The following is a 25,496-nucleotide window of genomic DNA, read 5'->3' on the forward strand; positions in this document are numbered from 1 at the left end:
CCCAAAAGTTCTGGCCTCCCTCCCTCTGGCCTCTTCACCAGTATCCCTACCTCACCTCTTCCCAACTCCCCAGGCCTCACCTCACCTCCCTTCCCCGCATTGAGACCTCCCATACTTATATGGTCCTGGACTCCTGGGACTTACATTCTGGGGACTGCTTGCTGTCCTAGTCCTGTCCATTGCAACTTCTGGCGCTGCTGGGACTAGAGAGCTTCTGGCCAATCAGATTGGCAGGCAGCTCTCTGAGATGGGACTTCTTTCCATGTGAGGGAGGGAAGTCCTGCCTCCAGCTAATTAACACTTCTTGGAGCGCTAAACGTCTGCAGGGCAGGCAGTATCTGTAGCAATGTGTTCACCGCCGACTCCTCGGACTGGCAGAATGGCAAACTCTGCCATTCGAAAACCCCTGGCCATTGTCTCTTTTATATTTTGACAACCTCTTCTTTTTGTACTCCTGCCCTGAGTAGCAACTTTGGCAAGTTATTTCCACACAGTTCGGTCATAATTACTTTACAAACTGTAATAAGATTGAGTATTAACATTCTTTTATTTGCCATGGTTTAGCTAAATCCTCTTTTAATTAACCCCCACCCTCTCTGTCAACTCACAGCCCACAATTACCTTCATAATAGAGCTAATTTTCTACTCTAATGTTGGTGTACTTTGGAGTTTAGCTATAGTTCATTCACTTGTCTGGCATTTCCAAGCATGGCAGAGTTGCATTCTCAGAAAATAATAAATGATTTGGTAAGCTTTTGTTATTACTATACTGACTAATATTAATTTACAAATATATATGTATATACATACGTATATGTATACACACAAAATTTCCAACAATATTTAGCTTATTTACTTATCTTATTTACTTTAACAAATGTTGATCATGAGATTAAGGGGAACCCAGGGGAAATAGAGAAAAAGAATCTGAAGAAATGGATTCTATCCAACAGGAACAGTATACATACTCCCTGTGAAGACAAGAATAAAGACTTTCAGCAGGGCAGCTGGAATGCAGACCATGGTACCTTGCAGCAATAGGCTAGCCAAAGAGGGGAGGAGGAGGAGGAAGGGGAGTGGGATGTGGTAGTTATAGGGATTGAATAATTCTGTGGACAAATAGCATCCTTTGTAAGCAACATCAAGAATCACACATGGTATGTTGCCTGCCTGGTGCCCAGGGTTGCCAACTCAGATTGGATGCATCCCTGGGGATTTGATCCCAAACACACAGCAAGCTCCGACAGCAATAAACTGAGGTTTAACTAATGACAGATTTGACCTTCCACCCTAAACCATTCCTCCCTCACACTCTTACCGTCTGTCCGTCCTCTGGGTACTGCCTTCCCACAGCCAATTTGAAAAGGAACAGACCCTTTATTACCCAATTGGATTCACCTTGACTCTCAGTGAAACAGTCTTTTTTTATCTATCTCCATTTTTAAAATAACTAACTGAGGAAAGCATTCAAACGAAATGAAATAAGAACCCTATGCTTTTTCTCCTGGGTATTGATCATTGTAGTGTCCAGGAGATTATTCTTCAATTCCTGGAGACTCCAGGCAATCTTGGAGGTTGGCAACCATATGGATGGTGCCAGGGTGAGGGACATCTTGAACCGGTTTGAATGGATATTGGAGAGGGAAAGGGAGAATCCAGTCATTGTGATGCATGTTCCCCTTACTCTCATGATCCAACAACATAGGGAAGATTGTACAAGAGGTCCTATTTGGACAGTACCAGGAACTAGGAGCTAATTTAAAGATCAGAGCCTCAAGGGTTATAAACTCTGATTATTACCTAAACCATGTGCAAATTGATACAGGTATAAACAGATTAGGGGCTGAATATTGTGGGGGGGGTGGAGAGGTGGATGGCTCACCACTCCCCATAACGGAAACAATGTCAGTGTGGGGCCGACCCACTCCACTCTGGCCACAAAGCGCTGCAGGTAGGCTAAACAGGGGCTCATTGGGGAGGACATCCCACCCTCGGAAGTTGCCAGCCAATCCGATTGGTCAGCAGCTCCATCAGTCCTGGCAGTGCCAAGAGCGCATTAGCTGGTGCTGCTGGGGCTGTAACAAGGAAATAGAAGAAGGCCTAATGGATCCCCAGTGCAAAATTCAGCTCAATATGTTTGTTTCCCTCAGAATCTTCACTCTCATACTAGTTCAGCCCAACACCATGAGAAGAATTTTCTGGTTGGCAAGCGGGGGCGGGGCCTGCTCACCGACGCGTAAAATGACGCATGGTGACGTCAGGCGGGTGTCCCGACATCACCGTGCATCATTTGGATTTTCAGTTTGGCGGGCGCGCAGCCAAGTCGGCTGTGCGCCCACCGAACTGTCAAAGACCTGTTCTGTTGAAGGGTCATTCGGACTCGAAACGTTAACTGTGTTCCTCTCCGCAGATGCTGCCAGACCTGCTGAGTTTTTCCAGGTATTTTTGTTTTTGTTTTGGATTTCCAGCATCCGCAGTTTTTTGCTTTTATCTTAAGGCCTATTAAGGCCTGTTAAAAACTAATTAAAATAGTTAAATGAACTGCCCGTCCAATCTTCAGGCTGGCGGACAGGCGAAGAGCCCAGGCGGCCTTTGCATATTTCATGAAACCTCATCCACGGGCGGGATGAGGTTTCATGAAGTTTTTATAAATTGAATGAAGTTTTCCATTAACGTTCCTTGACATGTCCCAGCTCATGTGGATCTGTCACATGAGGGGACATGTTAATATTTTCCTTTCTGTACTTAGCTTTTAAAAAACTTTAACTAATCTCCCTGAGGCACCTCCGGGTCTCAGGGAGATTTCTGTGCTATTTTGCACGCATGCGCGAAAGAGCGCAGGTCCCAACTCAGAAAACCCCCACCCCCAGCCGCACAGGGAGCGCATATTGGGTGGGTCTTAACTGGCCTGCCCACGTAAAATGGCAGTGCGGACCTGATCAGGGCTGCCGATTGGGTACGCACCTGCTCCTGCCCGGCCCTGCACAAACCCCCCTACCACCGACGGGAGGGGGGGAAATTCTGCCCTAAGGTTACCTTAGATATCTGCACATTACCCCAGGACCATAATCACTTATTTCATATTTCAAACATTGGGTAAAAAATCGTAATTAAAATATCGACGGCTAATTAATTCAACACTTTAATCTGACTCTTCAAATTTTGCAAGAGTTTCTACCTAATTTATACATGACCAAGAAAATTAGACAGTCTTTGAAAGTTTCTTATAAAAGTAAATTAGCGTTCTTATTTCCTTCAATACCAATAACTGTTCCATTCAATTATCCATCTAATTTTCTATTTCCCACAACAGTCCCACCAAACAGATTTTAAATTTGCTTCCATCCACACCAGCTGTCTTTGTGCCTTGCTGTAATGGCCTGCCCCTCTACCTCTTCCAATTCCAGATCCCACACAATGTAACCCAGTTCCACAGCTTTATCCTCTTGCTCAATTCTGCAAGGTCCTCCTCCCCTTGTTATTTACAGCTTAACCTCTGGAGCCTTTTCAGTCAACCAGGATCTTGCCAAGATCACCACACATTCCAGGGCTGCTTCCAAGTTTTCTTTGTTATCAAGGTGAAATTTTAGTCTGCTGCTGCTGATGTGGCTTTTATGATCCAGATTTTGGTACTAGAAATTTAATTTTTTTTCACCTTGAATACACACAAATGTACGTTAATATGGGCAATAAGAGCCGGTCTGTGCTCACCAACCTTATGCATCAGCATCACCAATGCTGCTAACTTCTGGAGCGTCAGAAATACAGTCTGGCGGCCAATTTTGCGAAAAACACTTTCAAAGTAATTGGCAAAAGAGCCTGAGGGGAGATAAAGAGAGTTTCATATTTTACACAGCGATTTATGATCTGGAATATTTTTATTACGTTAAATTTACTATATAAATATAAAATGAAATTATTTTGAGGCTGTGAGAAGCCTTGCTGCTGAACATGGCCTGGTGAACCTTGTTGGAAAGTACTATATATGGGCACCAGGGAGAGATACACAAAAAAATTCAACTGTGCTCCCTCTGTTGTTGAATAGCTTGCTGTCATCCGAGCAGAATATGATTGTATGTCAGGACTCACGCTGGAGATCCTGTCAGATGCTGGTGTGAGTAATTTGGTTGACCTTCTTTCACTTGTTGAATGGAGCTGAATGCCAATTTTGTACAAACAGAGCTGCCAACAAAATCTGCCTCAATCCAGATAGACTGGAAAGCAGCCCAGGCAGAGCAGATTTAGCTCAGTCAAACCTAATGCCTGCAGGTTTGCATATTCTGCCTGTCATAGACAGCTGGGTTCTGGATATTGTCTGAATGCCTTACTGGTTAATAGAAATGCAACAATACTTTGGATTTCCCCATCATGAAAAAGCTACTCCTTTTTAGGGTTTCATCCTCAGTCCACATTGTTTTACATTGGTTCCCATCGTTGAGCTTTCCTTTCTTTTGATTTATGTCTCTCTTTGTGAGCTGTCACCAGTTTGGAATGATGTCTGACTTTACACATTAAAGACCTTTTAGAATTGTTCTCCATCCAATGGGGCTGAGGATTGCTTCATTCTTTTGGCCTTGGAGGAGTTTGCCTGTGCATCTGTGTAATAAGCTCCCAATTCAAATCTATTCATGAGAGCCCTGCCTGAGCCAGGTGAGCACCTCTGCCAGATATTAAAGCAGAGGCTGATGAACGATGGCGGCAGGGTGGAAAACCAGCTTGGAGTCGACTGCCTTGCTAGGCAGAGAGAGTTAAATTCCTTCTATAAGTCTTTAATGAGACACAGCTTTCTCTAGCTGAACATGGGGAGGGAGCAAATGTGGCATAAAAGGAAAAGCTGCAAATATATTTGGTGGAATCGTCCCAGATTTGTGCAGAGTGCAGTAGTGGGCGTGAAAAGAGTTCACAGAATCACACAGTGCAGAAGAGGCCCTTCGGCCCATCGAATCTGCACCGACACGTGAGAAACTGACCTACCTACCTAACCCCATTTAACAGCACTTGGCCCATAGCCTTGAATGTTATGACGTGCCAAGTGCTCATCCAGGTACTTTTTAAAGGATGTGAGGCAACCCGCCTCCACCACCCTCCCAGGCAGCACATTCCAGACCGTCACCACCTTCTGGGTAAAAAAGTTTTTCCTCACATCCCCCCTGAACCTCCTGCCCCTCACCTTGAATTTATGTCCCCTCGTGACTGACCCTTCAACTAAGGGGAACAGCTGCTCCCTATCCACCCTGTCCATGCCCCTCATAACCTTGTACATCTCAATCAGGTCGCCCCTCAGTCTCACATCCTTCCTATAATGTGGCGACCAGAACTGCAGACAGTACTCCAGCTGTGGCCTCACTAAGGTTCTATACAACTCCAACATGACCTCCCTACTTTTGTAATCTATGCCTCGATTGATAAAGGCAAGTGTCCCATATGCCTTTTTCACCACCCCACTAACATGCCCCTCCGCCTTCAGAGATCTGTGGACACATACGCCAAGGTCCCTATGTTCCTCAGAACTTCCTAGTGTCATGCCGTTCATTGAATATTTCCTTGTCAAATTACTCCTTCCAAAGTGTATCACCTCACACTTTTCAGGGTTAAATTCCATCTGCCACTTATCTGCCCATTTGACCATCCCGTCTATATCTTCCTGTAGCCCAAGACACTCAACCTCACTGTTAACCACCTGGCCAATCTTTGTGTCATCCGCAAACTTACTAATCCTAAACCCTGCATAGTCATCTATGTCGTTTATATAAATGACGAATAATAGGGGACTGAGCACAGATCCCTGTGGTACGCCACTGGACACTGGCTTCCAGTCACTATAGCTGTTCTACGTGCCAGCTGTAATGGCAGGTTTTTGCACTGTATTGTACCATTCCTGGTACATCTGTCTCATTAATAATGCTAACACGGGAAACACTCCAGATCGCTGGCAGGCGAGTTTGGATTTGCCTGCCACACCATGACCTCAGCGCTTCCTTGCTTCGGGCTCCATATCTAAAGCACTCCAGAGCGCAGCCTACTTCATGTCTACAGACCAGGGCTGCTCCAGGCGACAGATGGCCCCAAAAGCGAAGAAGGCGGCAACCCCCAAATTTAGTGACCCTCTCTGGGGTGCTTGCTGGACACAGTGGGGGGCCACCACAATGTCCTCTCTACCATCACTCTGGTTGCAGGAGGTCTATCGGAGTCACCAATCTGGCCTGGGAGGCAGTGGGACCGGCGGTCAGTGCCACCAGAGCACGGAGGAGGTCAGTGCTATCAGTGCAGGAAGAGGATGAATACCCTATCCGTTCCATCAGGGTAAGTCAACCACCTCATCATTCTCAACTCTCACACTCACAATCCCAACACACATCCACAGAGATTTCACACCTCAAGGGACAACACCACTAACTCTCCCACACATCCTCACATCTCCATCAGGCTCATATCCTCTGGAGCTCACATCCTCATCCTGTCCATGGCTCCACTCACCACACAAACATTCCATGCAGTGCCATGTGTCCTGCTCATATTCTCTCCATCTGTTTTCACGCAGGAGAAGCTGGCTCACAACAGCAGGGAGAGGCCCCAGACTGGGGTGGAGTGGCCCACATTAGGCCCCTCACTCACTTTAAGGAGTGTGCCATCGCGCTGATTGGTGATGGCATAGATTGTGCCTGTGGCGATGGTGAGGTCGGCGGCAAACACCCTTGTAAGGATCTTGCACCCCATCATCTCTCTCTCAATGCAAATGTGAGTGCTCTGTCTCCTGCTTTTGAATCTGCTGCCATGCACTAATTGTCTCTACTTTGGTTCACAGGGAGCTCTGCCAAACAACCGACACCCTCAGCCAGACAGTCCCTCAGATCCATCCAGGTTGTCACCTCCAGCCAAGAGGACACCTCCTCCATTGAAGAGCTGGAAATAATCAGCCTGGAAGACCTGTCACAGTGCTTACCCACACCCTCCACCAGCACAGAGTCACACACCCCGGTGGGACCTAGATCTAGAGCAGGCTCGGGTTCACAATCTGGTGGTCACCGCACAGACACGTGTCCGCAGCAGGAGGAGGCAGGTTCAGCCAAGCTCCCCAGTACTCAAAGGACTGCTAGGGAAGAGGCATCTGTGAAGCCTGAGTCAAATGATGAGCCTCTGGATTCGGCCTTCCAACTCATAGTGGAGGGTCAACAGAAGGTAGGGGAACATCACACAGAGCTGTTGGATGCCCTCATAAGAATGTCATGCGAATCAGAGGAGTGCATCTGCCTGCCCTCTGATGAAGTGGTGCCCACATGTGCTTGTATGGAGGTCTCCATGGGGAAGATGCTGGATGCCATGGAGACTCTGGTCCAGCAGAACATGGAGATACGCGCAGACCTGTACTCCATCGTGGTAGCCATGGGTGAGTTTCTGCAGTGGCAATGTGAGAGGGAAGCAGGGCACCTCAACATCCCTCCAGGTGCTCCCTCCCCTCAAGGAGTCAGGCCGGGGCCCTCTGGCACCGGAAGGGAGGAGAATCGGCAGCTGGACACCCCTGGGTCCTTCCCTCTGGAATTTCAGAGGCTGTCCTCTCCCTCCGAGTCCCCATTTGCCTGTGACCCCCTCAGCCTCATCCACTGTCACCACAGAGGGAACAGCTGGCCCACAGGAGGGCAGCCAAAGTAAGCTGGGGCCCTCAAGGCCTTGGCTCTCCAGAGGACACACGCCAAAGTCATCAGAGGCAACAGGGCCAACCATTGTACAGGCTGTCTCCACTCCTGCTGAGGATGCCAGGGCAGCAGCTAGAAGAAGTGGTGGGCCTAGAAAAGTTAAGAATTTCTAATCACAAATGGTTGCATTTTCTCACTTTAAAATCTGAAAATATTTTCACTTCCACTGAATAATGTGGTAATGGTGTCTTTCAGTTTCATTGACAGACTTCCCGCAGCCTCTCCCTGCATCCTCCTCCACTAGCAGTCCAGCTGCATGCAGCCAGACCACGAGTGATTCTGGAGGGACAACTGTGTGTGTGGTAGGGCCTTTCAGAGCCTTGTGCAAGCACTCTCCCACGCACACGGAGCCTTCCTCCATCGCACTCATCTCACTGTCCCGAGCATTTTCAATGCTGCCCGCTGGGATTCTCTTTCAGTTGTCCATCTGAGCTGAACTGCATCTCCACCCATGCACTGGCCACACTCCCATGCAGCACCTGTGCCCGTCCAGCATGAGGGTCCGCTTACTTTCCATTTTTACAGCCATTGTAATCGTTAAGTTTTTGATCAACTCCCCCCGCCCTATCCCCACCCCCAATCACCTATGTCCTTTCTTCCCCCGTCACTGTCAACCCCACCCTGGCATCACCTTCCACCTCCCCACCGTCACCTACCAACCTGAACCCTTGACATTCCAGGATGTCCAGGTGAATGTGCATGTTTCCCACCTTCTAAAAATCCCACTGCCATCCACATTCACCTTCCCAATCTCCTCCTTCCCCAGGGTCCATGTCTGCGTCCGGGTTCTCATCAACCACCCTTGCTGTCCTTTCTACGGCTAACGACTCACCTTCACCCACCCACCCTTCCAGCTCCCTCTGCCCACTCTCACACTCACCATTTCCTCCTACCACGCCCACCCTCAGCTCATTCCCCAGGATGCAGTCATTGACTCCACAGACCCCTCCCTTGCAAGTTCACCTGGACATTCTCAGCCCTTACTCCCTCCTCCCCCCAGACACCTTCCCCCTCCAAACTCCTTCCCCCCTCCAAACTTCTTTCCCCCTCTGAAATCCCTCCCTTACAGTTACCTCCTACCTCCCCACTTGCTGCATTCGCGCCTCCTCCCCTCTCCCAACCTCGCCCCCCGCCCCCAACATTTTTGTGTGTCCCTCCCAACCTCACCCTCCCTGGTTCACCTTCCTCTCCCAGCCACATCTAGATTTCCTCTCCCATCACCCCGATACACATTCTGCTCCCACTCACAGCTGGACTTTCCTCTCCCCACACCCCCCCCACCCCACTCTCTGAACATCTGTAGAAGCCCATGGCCAAGACTGTGACGTTCCAAGCAACCCAAGACATCAACAGAGACTTCCCACCTTCCTGAGCTGCTTCGCGGTGGAGCCAGGTCCATGAGAATCCACCCAGCATGCGATGCACATGTTCCTCGAAGGTCCAGTAGCTGTTGGCCTCCAGCATCTTCTCCTCAGATGTCCTTGACCTGAGAAAAGGCCTAATGGTGAGTCCCGACTTCTGCACGTCGCACATGTTCTGGGCAGGCATGTTTTCCTGTGGGCGTAGTGGTAAATCGGTCGAGGGAAGACAATTACGGTAGGGCCTTACTTTACATCCTATTACCAGGATGCAAATCGGGTTCAGGCAGGCCTCTAGCGGGATTGGCGTTCCTCCATGGTGGACACGATCGGATGGTCCCGCTGTGCTTACAAGCCGGCGTGAAACCGATTTTTGGCCTTCTCGCCATATTGTACCCCCCACCACCAGCCATTGTTTGGGGCTCCTGCAATAAATATCACTCCATAGCCCTCAGCCCAATCAAATTGGACCAAACCATGAAAAACATTGGCACTCTGTTCATCCCACCCCTGAGCTTCCAACCCCATTTGCTATTCCACCGCTACGGCAATCTATTTGTATCCGTTCACTTCCATCACTACCTCAGTGACATTGAACTTTTAAAAAAATCATTTATGGGATGTGTGCTTCACTGGCTGGGCCAGCATTTATTGTCCACCCCTAGTTGCTCTTGAGAAGGTGGTGGTGAGCTGCCTTCTTGAACCACTGCAGTCCATGTGGTTTATGTATACCCACAGTGCTGTTAGGGAAGGAGTTCCAGGATTTTGACCCAGCGACAGTGAAGGAACGGGGATACACTTTCAAGTCAGGGTGGTGGGTGGCTTGGAGGGGAACTTCCAAGTGGTGGTGTTCCTATGAGTCTGCTACCCTTGTCCTCCTAGATGGTAGTGGTCGTGAGTTTGAAAGGTGCTATCTTGTGAGTTCTCACAGTGTATCGAGTAGATGGCACATGCTGCTGCTACTGTGCATCGGTGGTGAAGGGGGCGAATGTTTGTGGATGTGGTGCCAATCAAGTGGGCTGCTTTGTCCTGGACGGTATCAAGCTTCTTGAGTGTTGTGGGAGCTGCGCTCATCCAGGCAAGTGGAGAGTATTCCATCACATTCCTGACTTGTGCCTTGTAGATGGCAGACAGGCTTTGGGGAGTTAGGAGGAGAGTTACTTTTCACAGGATTCCTAGCTTCTAACCTGCTCTTGTAGCCACAGTATTTATGTGGCTATTCCAATTCAGTTTCTGGTCAATGGTAACCCCAAGGATGTTGATGGTGGGGGAATTCAGTGATGGTAATGCCATTGAATGTAAAGGGTCAATGGTTAGATTCTCTCTTGTTGGAGGTGGTCATTGCCTGGCACTTGAGTGGCACGAATGTTGCCACTTGTCAACCCAAGCTTGGATATTGTCCAGGTCTTGCTGCATTAGGACATGGACTGCTTCAGTATCTGAGGAGTCGCGAATGGTGCTGAACATTATGCAATCATCAGCGAACATCCCCACTTCTGACATTATGATGGAAGGAAGGTCATTGATGAAGCAGCTGAAGATGTTTGGACCAAGGACACTTGGAACTCCTGCAGTGATATGCTGGAACTGAGATGATTGGCCTCCAACAACCACAACCATCTTCCTTTGTGCTTGGTATGACTCCAACCAGTGGAGAGTTTTCCTTCTGACCATCTTCCCATTGTCTCCAGTTTTGCTAGGGCTCCTGGGTCTCTGGATTACTACCACTACACCATCACCTCCCTCATACTTTTGTCATCTCTCATCTCAATCATACCAATGCTTTCTTTCTTGTTTCTGTTCTTCATAAATTGTAAATTGCCAAAACTCAGTCACTTGTATCCTGTGCTACAACAACAACCTTCTCCTATAGCAGCCTTCAATCCTCAGATGCTGGCCCTTTGTGTGTCCCCCTCCTTTGCCCCACCATTAATTGGTGAGCCCTCAGCTAGACTCTCTGCAGTTCCTGCCCTAAGCCCTACTCCTTGCCACTGTTTTCTTCTTGTTAAAAAGATTTTCACAAAACTCACCTTTACATCAAGTTTTCAGCCTCCACTTCACCCCCTCCTTGGCTTGGTGCCTGTATTTTCTATCCCTTTCCATTTGTGAAATAATTAGGAATCTTTTTTAACATATAAATTATTCAAATGGCATGTTATCAAACTAATTGTCATGACATTGCTTTCTTGCAACACATTCATTGATAATTTTTAAAATATGAATGAAATTAGTGAACAGCACAAGAAAGTCTGCTGTTCTCTTTAAGACACTCTAAACTGGAAAGTCACCTTTAATCCTGCACTTTGTTCCCACCACTGTATCAGTGTTACACAGCGTGTGGAATCGCATTACACACTGTAACTCTCCAGCAAAAGCTTATTTTTTGCCTGGCAAAATAATGCAATGTGGACACAAGGACAGGCTATCACCTTTAATTGTTGGTCGGTATTTAAGACAGCATGTCATTCATTTGACGTTGAACAGAGAAAGCATTCGAGGAGGCAGAGTCATTGAAACAGGCCTTCAGAAGGGTGGTTACTGCAGTTCTTAATGTCAGTGAGACCACAAATTAGCTAAATAGATTTTGGAGAACTATAAGAGTTGGCTGTGAGCTCACTGGAGGCGTTCTATGTTAAATCAGAATCGTAGAACACCTTATACAATGCACAGATTATTGTTTCTGGTACTGGCTCAGCTTTTAACAACTGGTACATGTGACACAAATCCAGATCCTGAACATAAAGAAAAACATGAAGGTAAGACGATTTGTTCTAAAGATACGAAATGTTATATCTTGATTGATTTAAACAATCACACAAGGAGGAACAAATTGATTCTGCAATCTCAGAAATGTACTTTCAGCAACTAATTGTTAATTTGCAATGTCAAAGTGCTTTCAAATGAAAAGGAATGGAAATCTAATGACATTTAATATTTTAAAATTATATTTTGGGATTTTCTGTAAATTTTAACAAGGGGTTTAAAGTACCCAGTTACCAAACTATCCAGTTGAATGTGGTATTCAAGGGCTGCCTGATGTCTAAAGAGTATAAAACAGTCTGACAGGATCTTTGTATATAGTTTTTCCAAACCGCAATCATTCCAGGTCGTTGAGACTCAAGAATCACACTCCAGAATGTAAATTGAGCCTGCAAGTACGAATGTGTTTCATCATGTATAAATGGCCATTTCGTTGCTAGTATTTGCCATTATTAATTGTTTCTGACCATATGCAATATGTGCTAGTGTTCCCACAAAATCACTTTTCACCAATGGTCACTTTTTCCTGGCTTTTTATGTATTTCCCGGTAAAGACATACACAAGAATCTAGACGAGTATTTAAATCATTAGACTGTTATGAGACTTTCATTAAAGGTGTATAGATACAAGAAAATCTATGAATAAATTAGCATATTCAAGTGCATAGTGTACAGAGAGAGTAGCCTATTTTTCTCTTTTTGTCTTTGCAAAGTAATATAGATAATAACTTTGATTTGTATATAGAGACACTGGCAACTAAGGAGAAACAGAACAGTACAGGTCTGTGTTCACACATATATGTATTTTATATATATATATATATACATATATATATATGAAAATTTATATATATATACTATACACAAAGTAGAGGGAGCACTAAATTGTTGGAGGCACCATTTTTTGGGTGAGAAAGTACCATCTACCATTCTCAGGTGGATGTCAAAGATCCCATGGTGCTATTTGAAGAAGAGCAGTCAGGTTCTCCTGGTATCCTGGCCAACTTAACTTCAACGGGTTTTTTAGTTATTTGTCTTATTTATGGAATCTTATTGTGCTTGCATAGTCTGCCACATTTCCTTACATTACAGCAGTGACTACACTCAAATGTAAGTAATTGGTTGTGAAGCATGTTGAGATGTCTTGAGGTAATAAATGTGGTGAGTAAATAAGACCTAGCTATGTATATATAGTACAGCACTGCACCTAGCATACATTTCCTTCTTTCCTTTCTAATGCTTTTTTTTTGGCTGTGCTTTCTCTAATGTTTCTTCTCTACCTCTCTTTCCATGTTCTCTTTTCCTTGCTTGGATCTCTCTTCAATTCGAGGCCCCAAACTGGCGGAATAAGGTTTTCTCAGTGAACCTTTAAAACTGTCAGTAGCTGTTTTGAAACCTGATAGGATGGTAGCTCAAACCTTGGGAGGACTTGTCATGCTCTTGTCCACACCTCTTTTCTCACTTGTCTAGTGGGATGCTTAATGGAGGGAACGCCAGGGAAAGGCGCAGGCCAGTGGTATCCATAACTTGCCAGTGGTGTTACAGCTGCAGTTTCTAATAAGTCAATGAAAGAACAACTGTGGACTGTCCGAATCACAACGCCCGGGGCAGGATTTTTGGGTGGTCAGGCGGGCGCAGCAGGCGGGCCCTGGGACGGCCGGGAAACAGTCCGCCACCCGTAATCGGCCCCTGACCACGATTGGCCAGCCAGCCTCAAAGGCGCGCTGCTGGGGTAGCTCGCGCTGCTGGGGCGGGGGCGGGCACAAATGCTTGCGCGCGGGGGAACGCGCACTGAAAGCCCCCTGAAGGCAGGGAGCTGAAGAATTTGAAAATCAAAAATAAAGATCTTTAAAATCTGAAAAAAATGCCCTCACTCACAATAATGTTAACAGAATAAAAATTCTGCCCCAAAATTTATATTTATTTTTATTTTAATTGTGGAAACCTCGCCCCTCCTGTGAATGAGGCTTGCTAAAAAAATTAAAAGGCCGCCTGGTCGATTCACCCACCTGCCAACCAAAAGGTGGGACTGGTGCAAAAAATAGGTTTAAATTAATTGATTAAGGGCCTTTATAGCCCTCTTAATTGTTGGCAGGTGCACTGCCAACTCTCGCGTGTACCCGCTGACTGAAATATCACGCGAGTGCGTGACAATGTTGGGATGCTTGCCCAACGTCATTTCACACTATTTTACGCCGATCGGGTTGGGCGTGCACCCGCCCGTGGGATGTAAAATCGTGCCCCAGGGTTCAGGTTCCTGCCATACAAAGGTGTATGGAGGACAGTCACAGAAGCTCGGATAATAGTCAACTGATGATGATGATATAGTTATTAAAACTGTATAGTTAGATGAAGAGAGGTGGGAGGAAGTTCATGTGGAGCATAAACGCTGGTATAGACCAGTGTATTAAAAAAAGAGAGGAAGGGATAGACCAGGAACTTATAGGCCAGTCAGTCTAACCTCAGAAGTTACTAGAAAGAATTTTGAGGGAAAGAATATATCTGCACTTGAGGAGACATGGATTAATCAGGGATAGTCAGCATGGATTTGTTAAGGGAGGGTCGTGTTTGACAAATTTGATCGAATTTTTTGAGGAGATAACCAGGAGTGCTGATGAGGGTAATGCATTTGATGTGGTTTACATGGGCTTTTGCAAGGCTAATGATAAAGCCCCTCATGGCAGACTGGTCAAGAAAGTAAGGGTCCATGGGATCCAAGGCAAAGTGGCACGTTAGATCCAAAATTGGCTGAGAGGCAGGAAGCAGGGGGTGATGGTAGATGGATGTTTCTGTGACTGGAAGTCTGTTTCTAGTGGGGTTCTGCAGGGCTCAGTGCTGGGGCCCTTGCTGTTTGTGGTGTACATAACTGATTTGGAATTAAAAGCAGTGGGTATGATCACGAAGTTTGCAGATGACACAAAAATTGGTAGGTGGTAAATAGTGAGGAGGATAGCCATAAACTGCAGGAAGATATCAATGAACTGGTCAGAGCAGTGGCAAATGGAATTCAACCCAGAAAAGTGTGAGGTAATGCACTTGGGGAGGGCTAACAAGGCAAGGGATTACACTATGAACGGTAGGACCCTGCAAAGTACTGAAGATCAGAGGGACCTTGGTGTGTATATCCACAGACCCATGAAGGTAGCAGGCAAGGTAGATAAGGTGGTTAAGAAGGTAATTGGGATACTTGCCTTTATTAGCCGAGGCATAGAATACAAGAACAAGGCGGTTATGCTGGAACTGTATAAAACGCTAGTTAGGCCACAGCTGGAGTACTGCGCACAGTTCTGGAATCCGCATTATAGGAAGGATGTGATTGCATTGGAGAGGGTGAGAGCAAATTTACTAGAATGCTGCCTCGGCTGGAGGGTCTGAGCTATGAGGAAAGATTGGATAGGCTGGGGTTGTTTTCCTTGGAGCAGCGAAGGTTAAGAGGAGACCTGATAGAGTTGTATAAGGTTATGAGGGACATAGATAGGGTGGATAGGAAGGCACTTTTTCCATTAGTAAAGGGATCAATAACCATGGGGCATAGATTTAAGGTAAGAGGTAAAAGGCTAAGAGGAGCGTTGAGGAGAAATCTTTTCACCCAGAGGGTGCCTGAAAGGGTGGCTGAGTCAGAAACCCTCGTAAAATTTAAGAAGCATTTAGATATTCGCTTGCATTGCCATAGCCTCCTGGGCTAGGGGTCAAGCGCTGGAAAATGGGATTAGTGTAGTCAGATCTTTGTTGACCGGTGTGGACACGATGGGCCGAATGGCCTCCTTCTGCGCTGTAAACGTCTATGAGTCTATGAGTCTACTAGTTGGGCTGAAAGGCTTGTTTCTTTGCTGGTGACATTGTTTACTCCATGTGAAACATTCCAGTCTATAAGGTAATTGGTAAATGAATCCTGCTGCTAAAAATGCTAGGGGTAAGCAGAAATGATTCCTTTCATTAACAGGAATTACTCTCCACATAAACCTTCTATTAATGAATGTTTGATGTTTTTTTCTTAGTTGAATAGAAGAACATGCCTTTCAATATTCAAAACTTATTCTTATCTTTCCAACAATTCTTTAAAATATCGGTTGGCTCTCCCTAACAGTCACAGAGCTATCATCTTAGCATTATTAAGGACTCTGTAGAACTAAAATATCCCATTGTGCATTTGGTGCAGAGCAACTTCCATGGTTGTTGAAATACCAGGATCTGAAAAAGTGCATAGTCTCAAAATAGAAGAGAAACAATTTATATTTGTTGCTGAGGGTGGCGAATGTGTGGATGGGCTGCCAAGAGAGGCAGTGCAGGTTGATTATATCAGCAAATTCAACAAATAAGCATCTGCCAAAAAATTTGAGAAACAGGTTTTTTCTAAAATTCATTTGTGGGTTGTGGGTGTCACTGCAAGACCAGCATTTATTGCCCAACCCTAATTATCCTTGAGAAAGTGGTGGTGAGCCATCTTCTTTAACACTGAAGTCCAGCATGGGATATCACACCACCTTCATTATTATGACCATATATGGGATGGCGGATGGCATTTATTGGGGACAACAGAAGCCCCGCCCAGCCTGTATCCAAGATAAAAAAAGAAATTGCTAGAGAAACTCAGCAGGTTTGGCAGCATCTGTGGAGAGAGAAACAGAGTCAGCATTTCAAACCCAATATGACTGATCTTTGGAACCACCATGTAGCCAGTTGGAAATTAATGGCAAATGGATTTTCTGCCTTTTTCTTATTAATTTCACATTGCAATTGAGAAAGGCTCAAGTACCACAAACTGTAAAAGAATACACATTGCATTGTGATTACTGAAATAGCTACACTATTTCAAACTCCTGGAACTCCCTCCCTAATAGAACTGTGGGTGTACCTACACCACATGGACTGCAGCCGTTCAAGAAGGCAGCTCACCACCACCTTCTCAAGGGCAATTAGGGATGGGCAATAAATGCTGCCCTAGCCAGCGACGCTCACGTCCCATGAATGAATAAAAAAAACTATTTTGTTTTTCAAGATTAATGCAACAAAATGACAATTTATATTTACATAGCACTTTTAACTTAATAAAACATTCCAACATGCCTCCAGGAGTGTATAGAACCATATTTAACATTGAGCTACATAAGGTGAAATTAGGGCAGATAACCAACAGCTTGGTTATACAGGTAGGTTTCAAAGAGTGTGTTAAATGTGGAAAGAGAGTTAGAGAGGCGGAGAGGTTAGAGAGGAAGTTCCAGAGCTGAGGCATTTTGGAAGGTTTTAGGGTGGGGGGAGATTACAGAGATAGGAAATATTTGAGAACAAGCATAAGAATTTTAAAATCAGACCATTGCTTAACCGGGAGCTAATATTGGTTGGCAAACAAAGGGATGAAAGGTGAATAGGGCTTGGTGCAAGTTACGACATGGGCAGCAAAGTTTGGATGACCTCAGGTTTACAAAGAGGTAGAACGTGGGTGCTCAGCCAGGCGTGCTTTGTAATAGTCTAGTGGCCCGGAATTTTCCGGTCCTGTTGACTCGGGCGGGGTGGGGGGGCGAGGTGGGGGACACACAATATGGCGAAAAGGCCAAAAATAGGTTTCACACCGGCTTTCACGCAGGATCACCTGATGGTGTCGGCCATGGCGGAACGCCAATCCTGCTGGAGGCCGGCATGAACCTGTTTTGCATCCCGCTAATGGGATACAAAGTAAGGCCCGACCAGGATCGTCCCCCCCGCAGCAGATTTACCATTACGCCAGCAGGCAAACACGCCTGGACAAGTGTGACGTGCAGAAGTCGGGACTTACCGTTAGGGCCTTGCTCATATTGCCGACATCCGAGGAGCAGAGAATGCTGGAGCCCAAAACTACCGGACCCTGGAGGAACATGTGCTCGCTGGCTGGGGGGATTCTCATGGACATGGCCGTTCCATGGAGCAGCTCATGGAAACTGGGAGTTCTGTGTTGATGTCTCAGGTCTGCTTTGGAACATTATGGTCTTGGCCATGGGCTACGAATGATCGGCGAGCGGTGGGAGGGGAAGGTCTAGGTGTGACTGGGAGACGAAGGTGAGCTTGGGAGGGGGGGGATGAAGATGTCGTGGGGGGAGGTTGGGGGGGGGGTGGCGAAGGCGTCTGGGGGATGAGGTTGGAAGGGGGTAGCGAAGGTTTCGGGAGCATGAAAATGGGAGGGGGAGGAGGGAGTACGGGGAGGATGTTGTAATGGAAGAGAATACTGCAAGTGGGAGGTAGATGTGAGAGGGAAGGAAGGTGTAAGGGAAGGAATTCGGAGGGGGGAAGGAGTTCGGAGGGGGGAAGGAGTTCAGGGGGATGGAGGTGTTCAGGAGGAGGAGGGAGTAATAGTGGAGGAAGGAGTAAGAGTTTGGGTTGTCCAGGTGGATGTGCAAGGGAAGGGTCTGTGGAGTCAAGACTGCCTCCTGGGGAGTGAAATGAGGGTGAGCATGGTGGGAGAGAATGGTGAGTGTGAGAGAGGGCAGAGGGAGTCAGAGGGGTGGGAGTGTCAGGGTGTACTGGTAACAGTAGAAGAGACAGTGAGGATGGCTGGTGGGGACTCGGAGGCAGACACGGACTCTGGGGGGTGGGAAGGAGGAGGTCAGGGAGGTCAACGTGGATGGGGGTGGGATTCTCAGAAACATAGGGACATTGCACGGTCACCTGGGCATCCTGGAAAGAAAAGTGTTCGGGTTGGTAGGTGACGACGGAAAGGTGGAAGGTGATGCCTGGTGATCGACAGTGATGGGGAAAGGATATAGGTGACTGGGGAGCGGAAAGGACGGGGAGTTGAGCAAAAATTTTGACAACGGCCATGGTTTTCAAATGGAAAGTGAGCGAAGCCTCATGTTGGACGGGCAGAGGTGCTGCATGGGAATGTGATCAGTGGGTGGGCGGAGATGCAGGTCATCTCAGATGGAGAACTGAAAGAGAAACCCAGCAGGCAGCATTGAAAATGCTCGGGACAGTGAGTGTGTGATGGAGGAAGGTTCCCTGCATGGGAGAGTACTTGCACGAGGCTCTGGAAGGCCCTGCCACACACACTTCTCCCTCCAGAATCACTTGTAGTCCAGCTACGTGCAGTTTAACTGCTAGTGGGTCGGGGGAGGGTGATGCAGGGGGAGGACTCGCGTAGCCTGTGAATGAAGCTGAAAGACAATGGCAGTGGATGAGGTTGAGGGGGTCACAGACAAAGGGGACTTGGAGGGAGCTGACAGACATCCTGAGTGGATGACCTAGGGGTGTCCAGCTGCTGCTCCTCCTTTCGGGTGCCTGAGCTCCCCAGCCTGACTCCTTGACACAAAGGAGCACCTGGAGGGATGTCGAGGTGCCCCATTTCCCTCTCGTGTTACCACTGCAGGAACTCACCCATGGCTACTGCAATGAAATGCAGATGTGCGCACATCTCCGCGTCCTGCTGGACCAGGGTCTCCATGGCATTTGCCATCCTTCCCATGGAGACCTCCATACAAGCACATGTGGGCACCACTTCATCAGAGAGTGGGGGACGCACTCCTCCAACTTGTGTGCCACTCTGTTGAGGGCTTCCAACAGCTCCCCTGCCTTCTGCTGACTCTCCAGGATGAGTTGGAAGGCCAAATCCAGAGGCTCGCCATCTGACTCGGACCTCACAGATGCCCCTTCCCCATCAGTCCTCCGAGTGCCGGGGAGCTCGGCTGAACCTGCCTCCTCCTACTGCAGACACATCTCCGTGTGGTGACCATCAGATTGTGAACTCAAGCCTGCCCTAAATCTAGGTCCCACCAAGGTGTGTGTCTCTGAACTGGTGGATGGTGTGATAAGCACTGTGATGGGTCTTCCAGGCTGCTTATTTCCAGCTCTTCAATGGAGGAGGTGTCCTCTTGGCTGGAGGTGAGGACGTGGATGGAGCTGAGGGACTGGCTGGCTGAGGGTGTTGGTCACTTGGCAGAGCTCCCTGTGAACCAAAGTAGAGATAATTAGTGCATGGCAGCAGAGGCAAAAATAGGAGAGAGAGCACTCACAGTTGCATTGAGAGAGGGATAATGCGGTGCAAGATCCTCACGTGGGTGTTCGCCACTGACCTCGCCGTCGCTACAGGCACAGTCGACATCCTCACCAGTCAGTGCGATGGCACACTCCTCAAAGTGAGTGAGGGGCCTAATGTGGGCCTGGGACCTCTCCCTGCTGTTGTGAGCCATGGTCAGGATGAGGACATGAGCTCCAGAGATTATGAGCCTGATGGAGATGTGAAGATGTGTGTGAGAGTTATTGGTGTTGTCCCTTGAGCTGTGAGATTCCTGTGAATGTGTGATGGGTTTGAGAGTGTGTGAGTTGAGAGTGATGAGGTAGTTGACTTACCCTGGTGGAACGGATGAGAGCATTCATCCTCTTCCTGCACTGGATGGCTGACCTCCTCTGTGCACTGGTGGTGCTGTATGTGAGGAAGTGTGAGATCTGAGAAGGGAAACAAGGTATAAATCCAAATAATGTTATTCTATAATTAATCACAGGGACATATTAAGGTAGGACGGTTTGAGTCCCAAGGCAACATTTGTCTTTCAATCATACACTCTTGGTTCAGTACCCAGTCTGAAAGTTACTTATAGGAATAAATTTTATCTTAAAGGAGGTGAGAGAGTAGTAGAAAGCAAAGGAGTTTAGGGAAGGAATTCCAGAGTTTAAAGCCTCAGCAGCTGATCAACAAGAAAGCCATAGCCTAATCCGCATGCCAGTAACCCAAGTTCAGCAATGAATGGTTGAGCCTTTAAAATTCTCACATAGATGCAGAGCTACAAACAACATTGCCTGGTGATAAAAAGACTTGACAGGCAGGAGAAATGGTGTGTGAAGCATTGTATCTGAGATTTAGTCAGACCTGATACAGGATATGGCAGTGCAGCTGCATAAACAGGAAAGTCTTTCTGTCTTTCTAAACAGGGATGATGCAAAGGGGCAAGAAAGAGGGAAGAAAAGAAAAATAAACACTTAAGGAATAATCAAATATTGTTTTTATCCAAGTACTGGTGGGAAGTATAAAATTACTCTGCATTTCTTTAATAGCCCAATGAAGTTTAATATGTAAAGCACCATATTTGGGGAGAGGAAAACTTTGTGCCACTTAGATTTTGGTACTTATGAAGTATTTAGATTCCTCACTTGCTTAATACAACTAGTATTCTACAGTAACCATTATTTATTCATCAATATAATGATTAAAATCATTGTGCAAGGAGCATAATTAAGATTTTCAGGCATTGATCAGTTCAAGCATGACTTCAACAAAAACAATAAATCTTCCTGTTTTGCTCAGTTCATGTGCATCCAGCCATAGTCCTAGGTAATAACGGTGTCACTTGACCTGTTAACTATAATAGATGGAACTGACCAAATTAGGTTACTCTCTCATTTATCCTGTTTACTTACTTGATAGTTTTATATCAACATGGTGACTACCCTTGGAATACCTTTGCACAGAAAGTGTGAGAATGTGGAGCTTGCTACCACGTGGAGTGGTAGAAACCGTTAGCAGGGATGTTTTTAAGGTCAGGATTGATACAGAAGGAGAGGGGGTTACAGGGGCTAGGTGACAAGAAGTCATTATAGTGGGAGAACTGGAATTTTTCACCTCGGCCCCAGGGGCCTCTGTGGCATCTAGAGCCCAGCAGATGCCTGGAGCCTGCCTCCAGGTGGCAGGCCATGGGGTGGAGAGGGGGGAGGCATTGGGGAGGGAGTGCCTCAGGATCAATATGAAACCCCCACCCCCTTCCTGCAGTCGCCATACCAACATGGCCACATTTGTAGCTGCAGGTCTCCCTGAGGAGAGGTTTCCCCTCCATGATAGTGGTCCAGCAGCCAGGGCCAATTCTTTTTCAATAGTTTGTAAAAAGTGCAGCGAGATGGAGGTGCCCTCTCCTACCTGCATCAGCAGACTGCTACTCTCTCAGTGCTGGAGGGCCTCCTATTCCCATCCCTAACTGGACGGTGAGCATTAATTGGCCAATTGGCTACAAAATTGAGATGACGGCTATTTCCGACACGGTGCAGTGTAGGGACTCAGATTTGACCCTGACATTGGGTTCCCAGCCCCAAAACAAAAATCTTATAACATAATACCTTAAATCAAACCTCAATGTATTGGTATAAATTGGCTCCATATCCATTCAGGAATGCAGTCTGGTTGGGGCATGGAATGTCTTGTAGGATATTATTACAGAATAAGATAACTGACAAAAATATACTTGTTTCGAATTTGTTTAATAAAACTTTATGCCACATGCTGTGAGACCCTTCCCAAGGTCACCAATGTGTTAAGTTCCTCATTGCAACCTATACTCTTGTGGGAGAGCCCCTGAATGAATGACACGTGCTTGCCTCAAGGTAGGAAAGAAAAATGAGTTAGAGAATAACCTCTTGTGCTTGAATAGTGATGATTTTCAGATTGTTATCAGCAGAAGCTTGGGAGGAAGACATCCACCTACCATCTCAGTGAGTTTCAAGTAAAGGGAGAGGAGAAATGAGCCTAAAATATTCTCACCATCCAAAAATACCCCAGCATAACATTATATCTAATTAATTAAAATGCAAGAGAGGGACAAGTCTTAAAGGATTTGATTGAACTGCTGGTGATAATTCTATTACTGTTTGAACATTATTCCTTCGTTATCTTTTTTAAGCATGCTGTAAAAGCTAAAGCTTACACGCTTTGAAAATGCCACAATGGAAGATGAAGAGCACTCACTCTGTAATTAGAAACATTTGCTTCTTATGTTGAGTAGGCTGATTCCTGGGATGAAGGTGTTGTCTTGTGAAGAAAGGTTGAGCAGGCTGGGCCTATACTCATTGGAGTTTAGAAGAATGAGGGGGGATCTTGAGGGGATTTGACAGGGTAGATGGTGAGAGGATGTTTCCTCTTGTCGGGGGAATCTAGAGCTGGAGGCCAGATCTTCAAAATAAGGGTCTCCCATTTAAGATGAAAATGAGGAGGAATTTCTTCTCTCAGAGGGTCATTATGTTTGGAATTCACTTCCCCAGCAAGTGGTGAAGGCTGGATCATTGAATATATTCAAGGCCGAATTAGATTACAGATGAGGATTGATAAGGAAGTCAAGGGCTATGGAGTCAGGCAGGAAAGTGGAGTTAAGGCCACATCAGTTGAACCATGGTTTTGTTGTCTGGCAGATCAGGGTTGAGGGGCTGAATGGCCTACTCCTCCTATTTCTTACTTTCTTATGTTCTTATGTTACTAAATATTGCAACTTAATCATCTACAAAATGAGTTAGGTGCTCCTTGAGACATAAAAGTGTAAAGATGTGGAAAATTGCCAGTTCTGTACAACTTTTGTTCTATTTAATTATGATTTCTTGAAAACTTGGAATAAATACACTATTTTAACAGTTCTATTAGAATAGGACACATTTTAGTTCAAAAATTACTCCATCTTTAATTATCAGAGTACAAATCAGGATTTATTTCCCTGGGGAATTATTTAATTTATCATTTTGTATTTTGTGGAATTCAGCATGAACCAGTGTGCAATTGAATATAGTACAAACAGAACAGAATCAAAACACATCAGCAATTATCGTACATTACACAATGGTTAACAGGCAACTGTTCACTTGTGGTATGATTTCCATTGGGAATATGTGGCTATTTGTTCACAATCTCTATGCTTGATAATGGTGAGATCTACAAAGAGACAAAGAGGAATAATTGTCAACAAACAAGGAGCTAATGTGTGAATGAAAAGTAGATCAATTCAAGCACACCAGAACTGGGAAGAAAGATAAAAACAAAAAACTGCGGATGCTGGAAATCCAAAACAAAAACAGAAATACCTGGAAAAACTCAGCAGGTCTGGCAGCATCGGCGGAGAAGAGCAAAGTTGACGTTTCGAGTCCTCATGACCCTTCAACAGATCTAAGTAAAAATAGGAGAGGGGTGAAATATAAGCTGGTTTAAGGGGTGGCGGTGGGGGGGGGGAGGGGGGGGGGGAGAGAGAGAGAGAGAGAGAGGAGAGAGAGAGGGGGGGTGGAGTTGTTGGGACAAGCAAACAGTGATAGGAGGAGATAACCAAAAGATGTCACAGACAAAGGAACAAAGAGGTGTTGAAGGTGGTGATATTATCTACAAGAATGTGCTAATTAAGAATGGATAGCAGGACAAGCAAGGTACAGATAGCTCTAGTGGGGGTGGGGTGAAATAAGACTGAAAGGGCATAAAAGGTATAGATAAATGATCGGTGGAATACATTAAAAATAATGGAAATATGTGGGAAAAGAAAAATCTATATAAATTATTGGAAAAAACAAAAAGGAGGGGGAAGAATCAGAAAGGGGGTGGGGGTGGAGGAGGGAGTTTAAGATCTAAAATTGTTGAACTCAATATTCAGTCCGGAAGGCTGTAAAGTGCCTAGTCGGAAGATGAGGTGCTGTTCCTCCAGTTTGTGTTGAGCTTCACTGGAACAATGCAGCAAGCCAAGGACAGACATGTGGGCAAGAGAGCAGGGTGGAGTGTTAAAATGGCAAGCGACAGGGAGGTCTGGGTGATGCTTGCGGACAGACCGAAGGTGTTCTGCAAAGCGGTCACCCAGTTTGCGTTTGGTCTCTCCAATGTAGAGGAAACCGCATTGGGAGCAACGAATGCAGTCAACTAAGTTGAAGGAAATGCAAGTGAAATGCTGCTTCACTTGAAAGGAGTGTTTGGGCCCTTGGACGGTGAGGAGAGAGGAAGTGAAAGGGCAGGTGTTGCATATCTTGCGTTCGCCTGGGGAGGTGCCGTAGGAGGGGGTTGAGGAGTAGGGGGTGATGGAGGAGTGGACCAGGGTGTCACGGAGGGAATGATCCCTACGGAATGCCGCCGGGGGGGGTGAAGGGAAGATGTGTTTGGTGGTGGCATCATGCTGGAGTTGGCGGAAATGGCGGAGGATGATCCTTTGAATGCGGAGGCTGGTGGGGTGATAAGTGAGGACAAGGGGGACCCTATCATGTTTCTGGGAGGGGGGGAGAAGGCGTGAGGGCGGATGTGCGGGAGATGGGCCGGACACGGTTGAGGGCCCTGTCAACTACCGTGGGTGGAAAACCTCGGTTAAGGAAGAAGGAGGACATGTCAGAGGAACTGTTTTTGAAGGTAGCATCATCAGAACAGGCGAAGGAACTGAGAGAATGGGATGGAGTCCTTACAGGAAGCGGGGTGTGAGGAGCTGTAGTCGAGGTAGCTGTGGGAGTCGGTAGGCTTGTAATGGATATTGGTGGACAGTCTATCACCAGAAATTGAAACAGAGAGGTCAAGGAAGGGGAGGGAAGTGTCAGAGATGGACCATGTGAAAATGATGGAGCGGTGGAGATTGGAAGCAAAATTAATAAATTTTTCCAGGTCCCGACGAGAGCATGAAGCAGCACCGAAGTAATCATCGATGTACCGGAGAAAGAGTTGTGGGAGGGGGCCGGAGTAGGACTGGAACAATGAATGTTCCACATACCCCATAAAGAGACAGGCATAACTGGGGCCCATGCGGGTACCTATAGCCACACCTTTTATTTGGAGGAAGTGAAAGGAATTAAAGGAGAAATTGTTCAGTGTGAGAACAAGTTCAGCCAGACGGAGGAGAGTAGTGGTGGATGGGGATTGTTCAGGCCTCTGTTCGAAGAAGAAGCTGAGAGCCCTCAGACCATCCCGGTGGGGGATGGAGGTGTAGAGGGATTGGACGTCCATGGTGAAGAGGAG

The 25,496-nt window shown here is 46.6% G+C and overlaps 1 protein-coding gene across 2 annotated transcripts in view; it reads left to right on the plus strand.

The window, feature by feature from the left end:
- Positions 1–11,417: 11,417 nt before the first annotated feature.
- Positions 11,418–25,496, plus strand: part of ca9 (carbonic anhydrase IX) — a 138,130-nt gene continuing 124,051 nt past the window's right edge. For both annotated transcript variants that reach the window (XM_078550970.1, XM_078550959.1), the window contains exon 1: positions 11,418–11,808. In XM_078550970.1, the coding sequence (XP_078407096.1) occupies positions 11,682–11,808 (127 nt within the window). In that variant the 5' untranslated portion in view covers positions 11,418–11,681. The remainder of the gene's footprint in view (positions 11,809–25,496) is intronic.

The sequence above is a fragment of the Cetorhinus maximus genome, chromosome 1 (assembly GCF_964194155.1).
Source record: "Cetorhinus maximus chromosome 1, sCetMax3.hap1.1, whole genome shotgun sequence".
Lineage (NCBI taxonomy): Eukaryota > Metazoa > Chordata > Chondrichthyes > Lamniformes > Cetorhinidae > Cetorhinus > Cetorhinus maximus.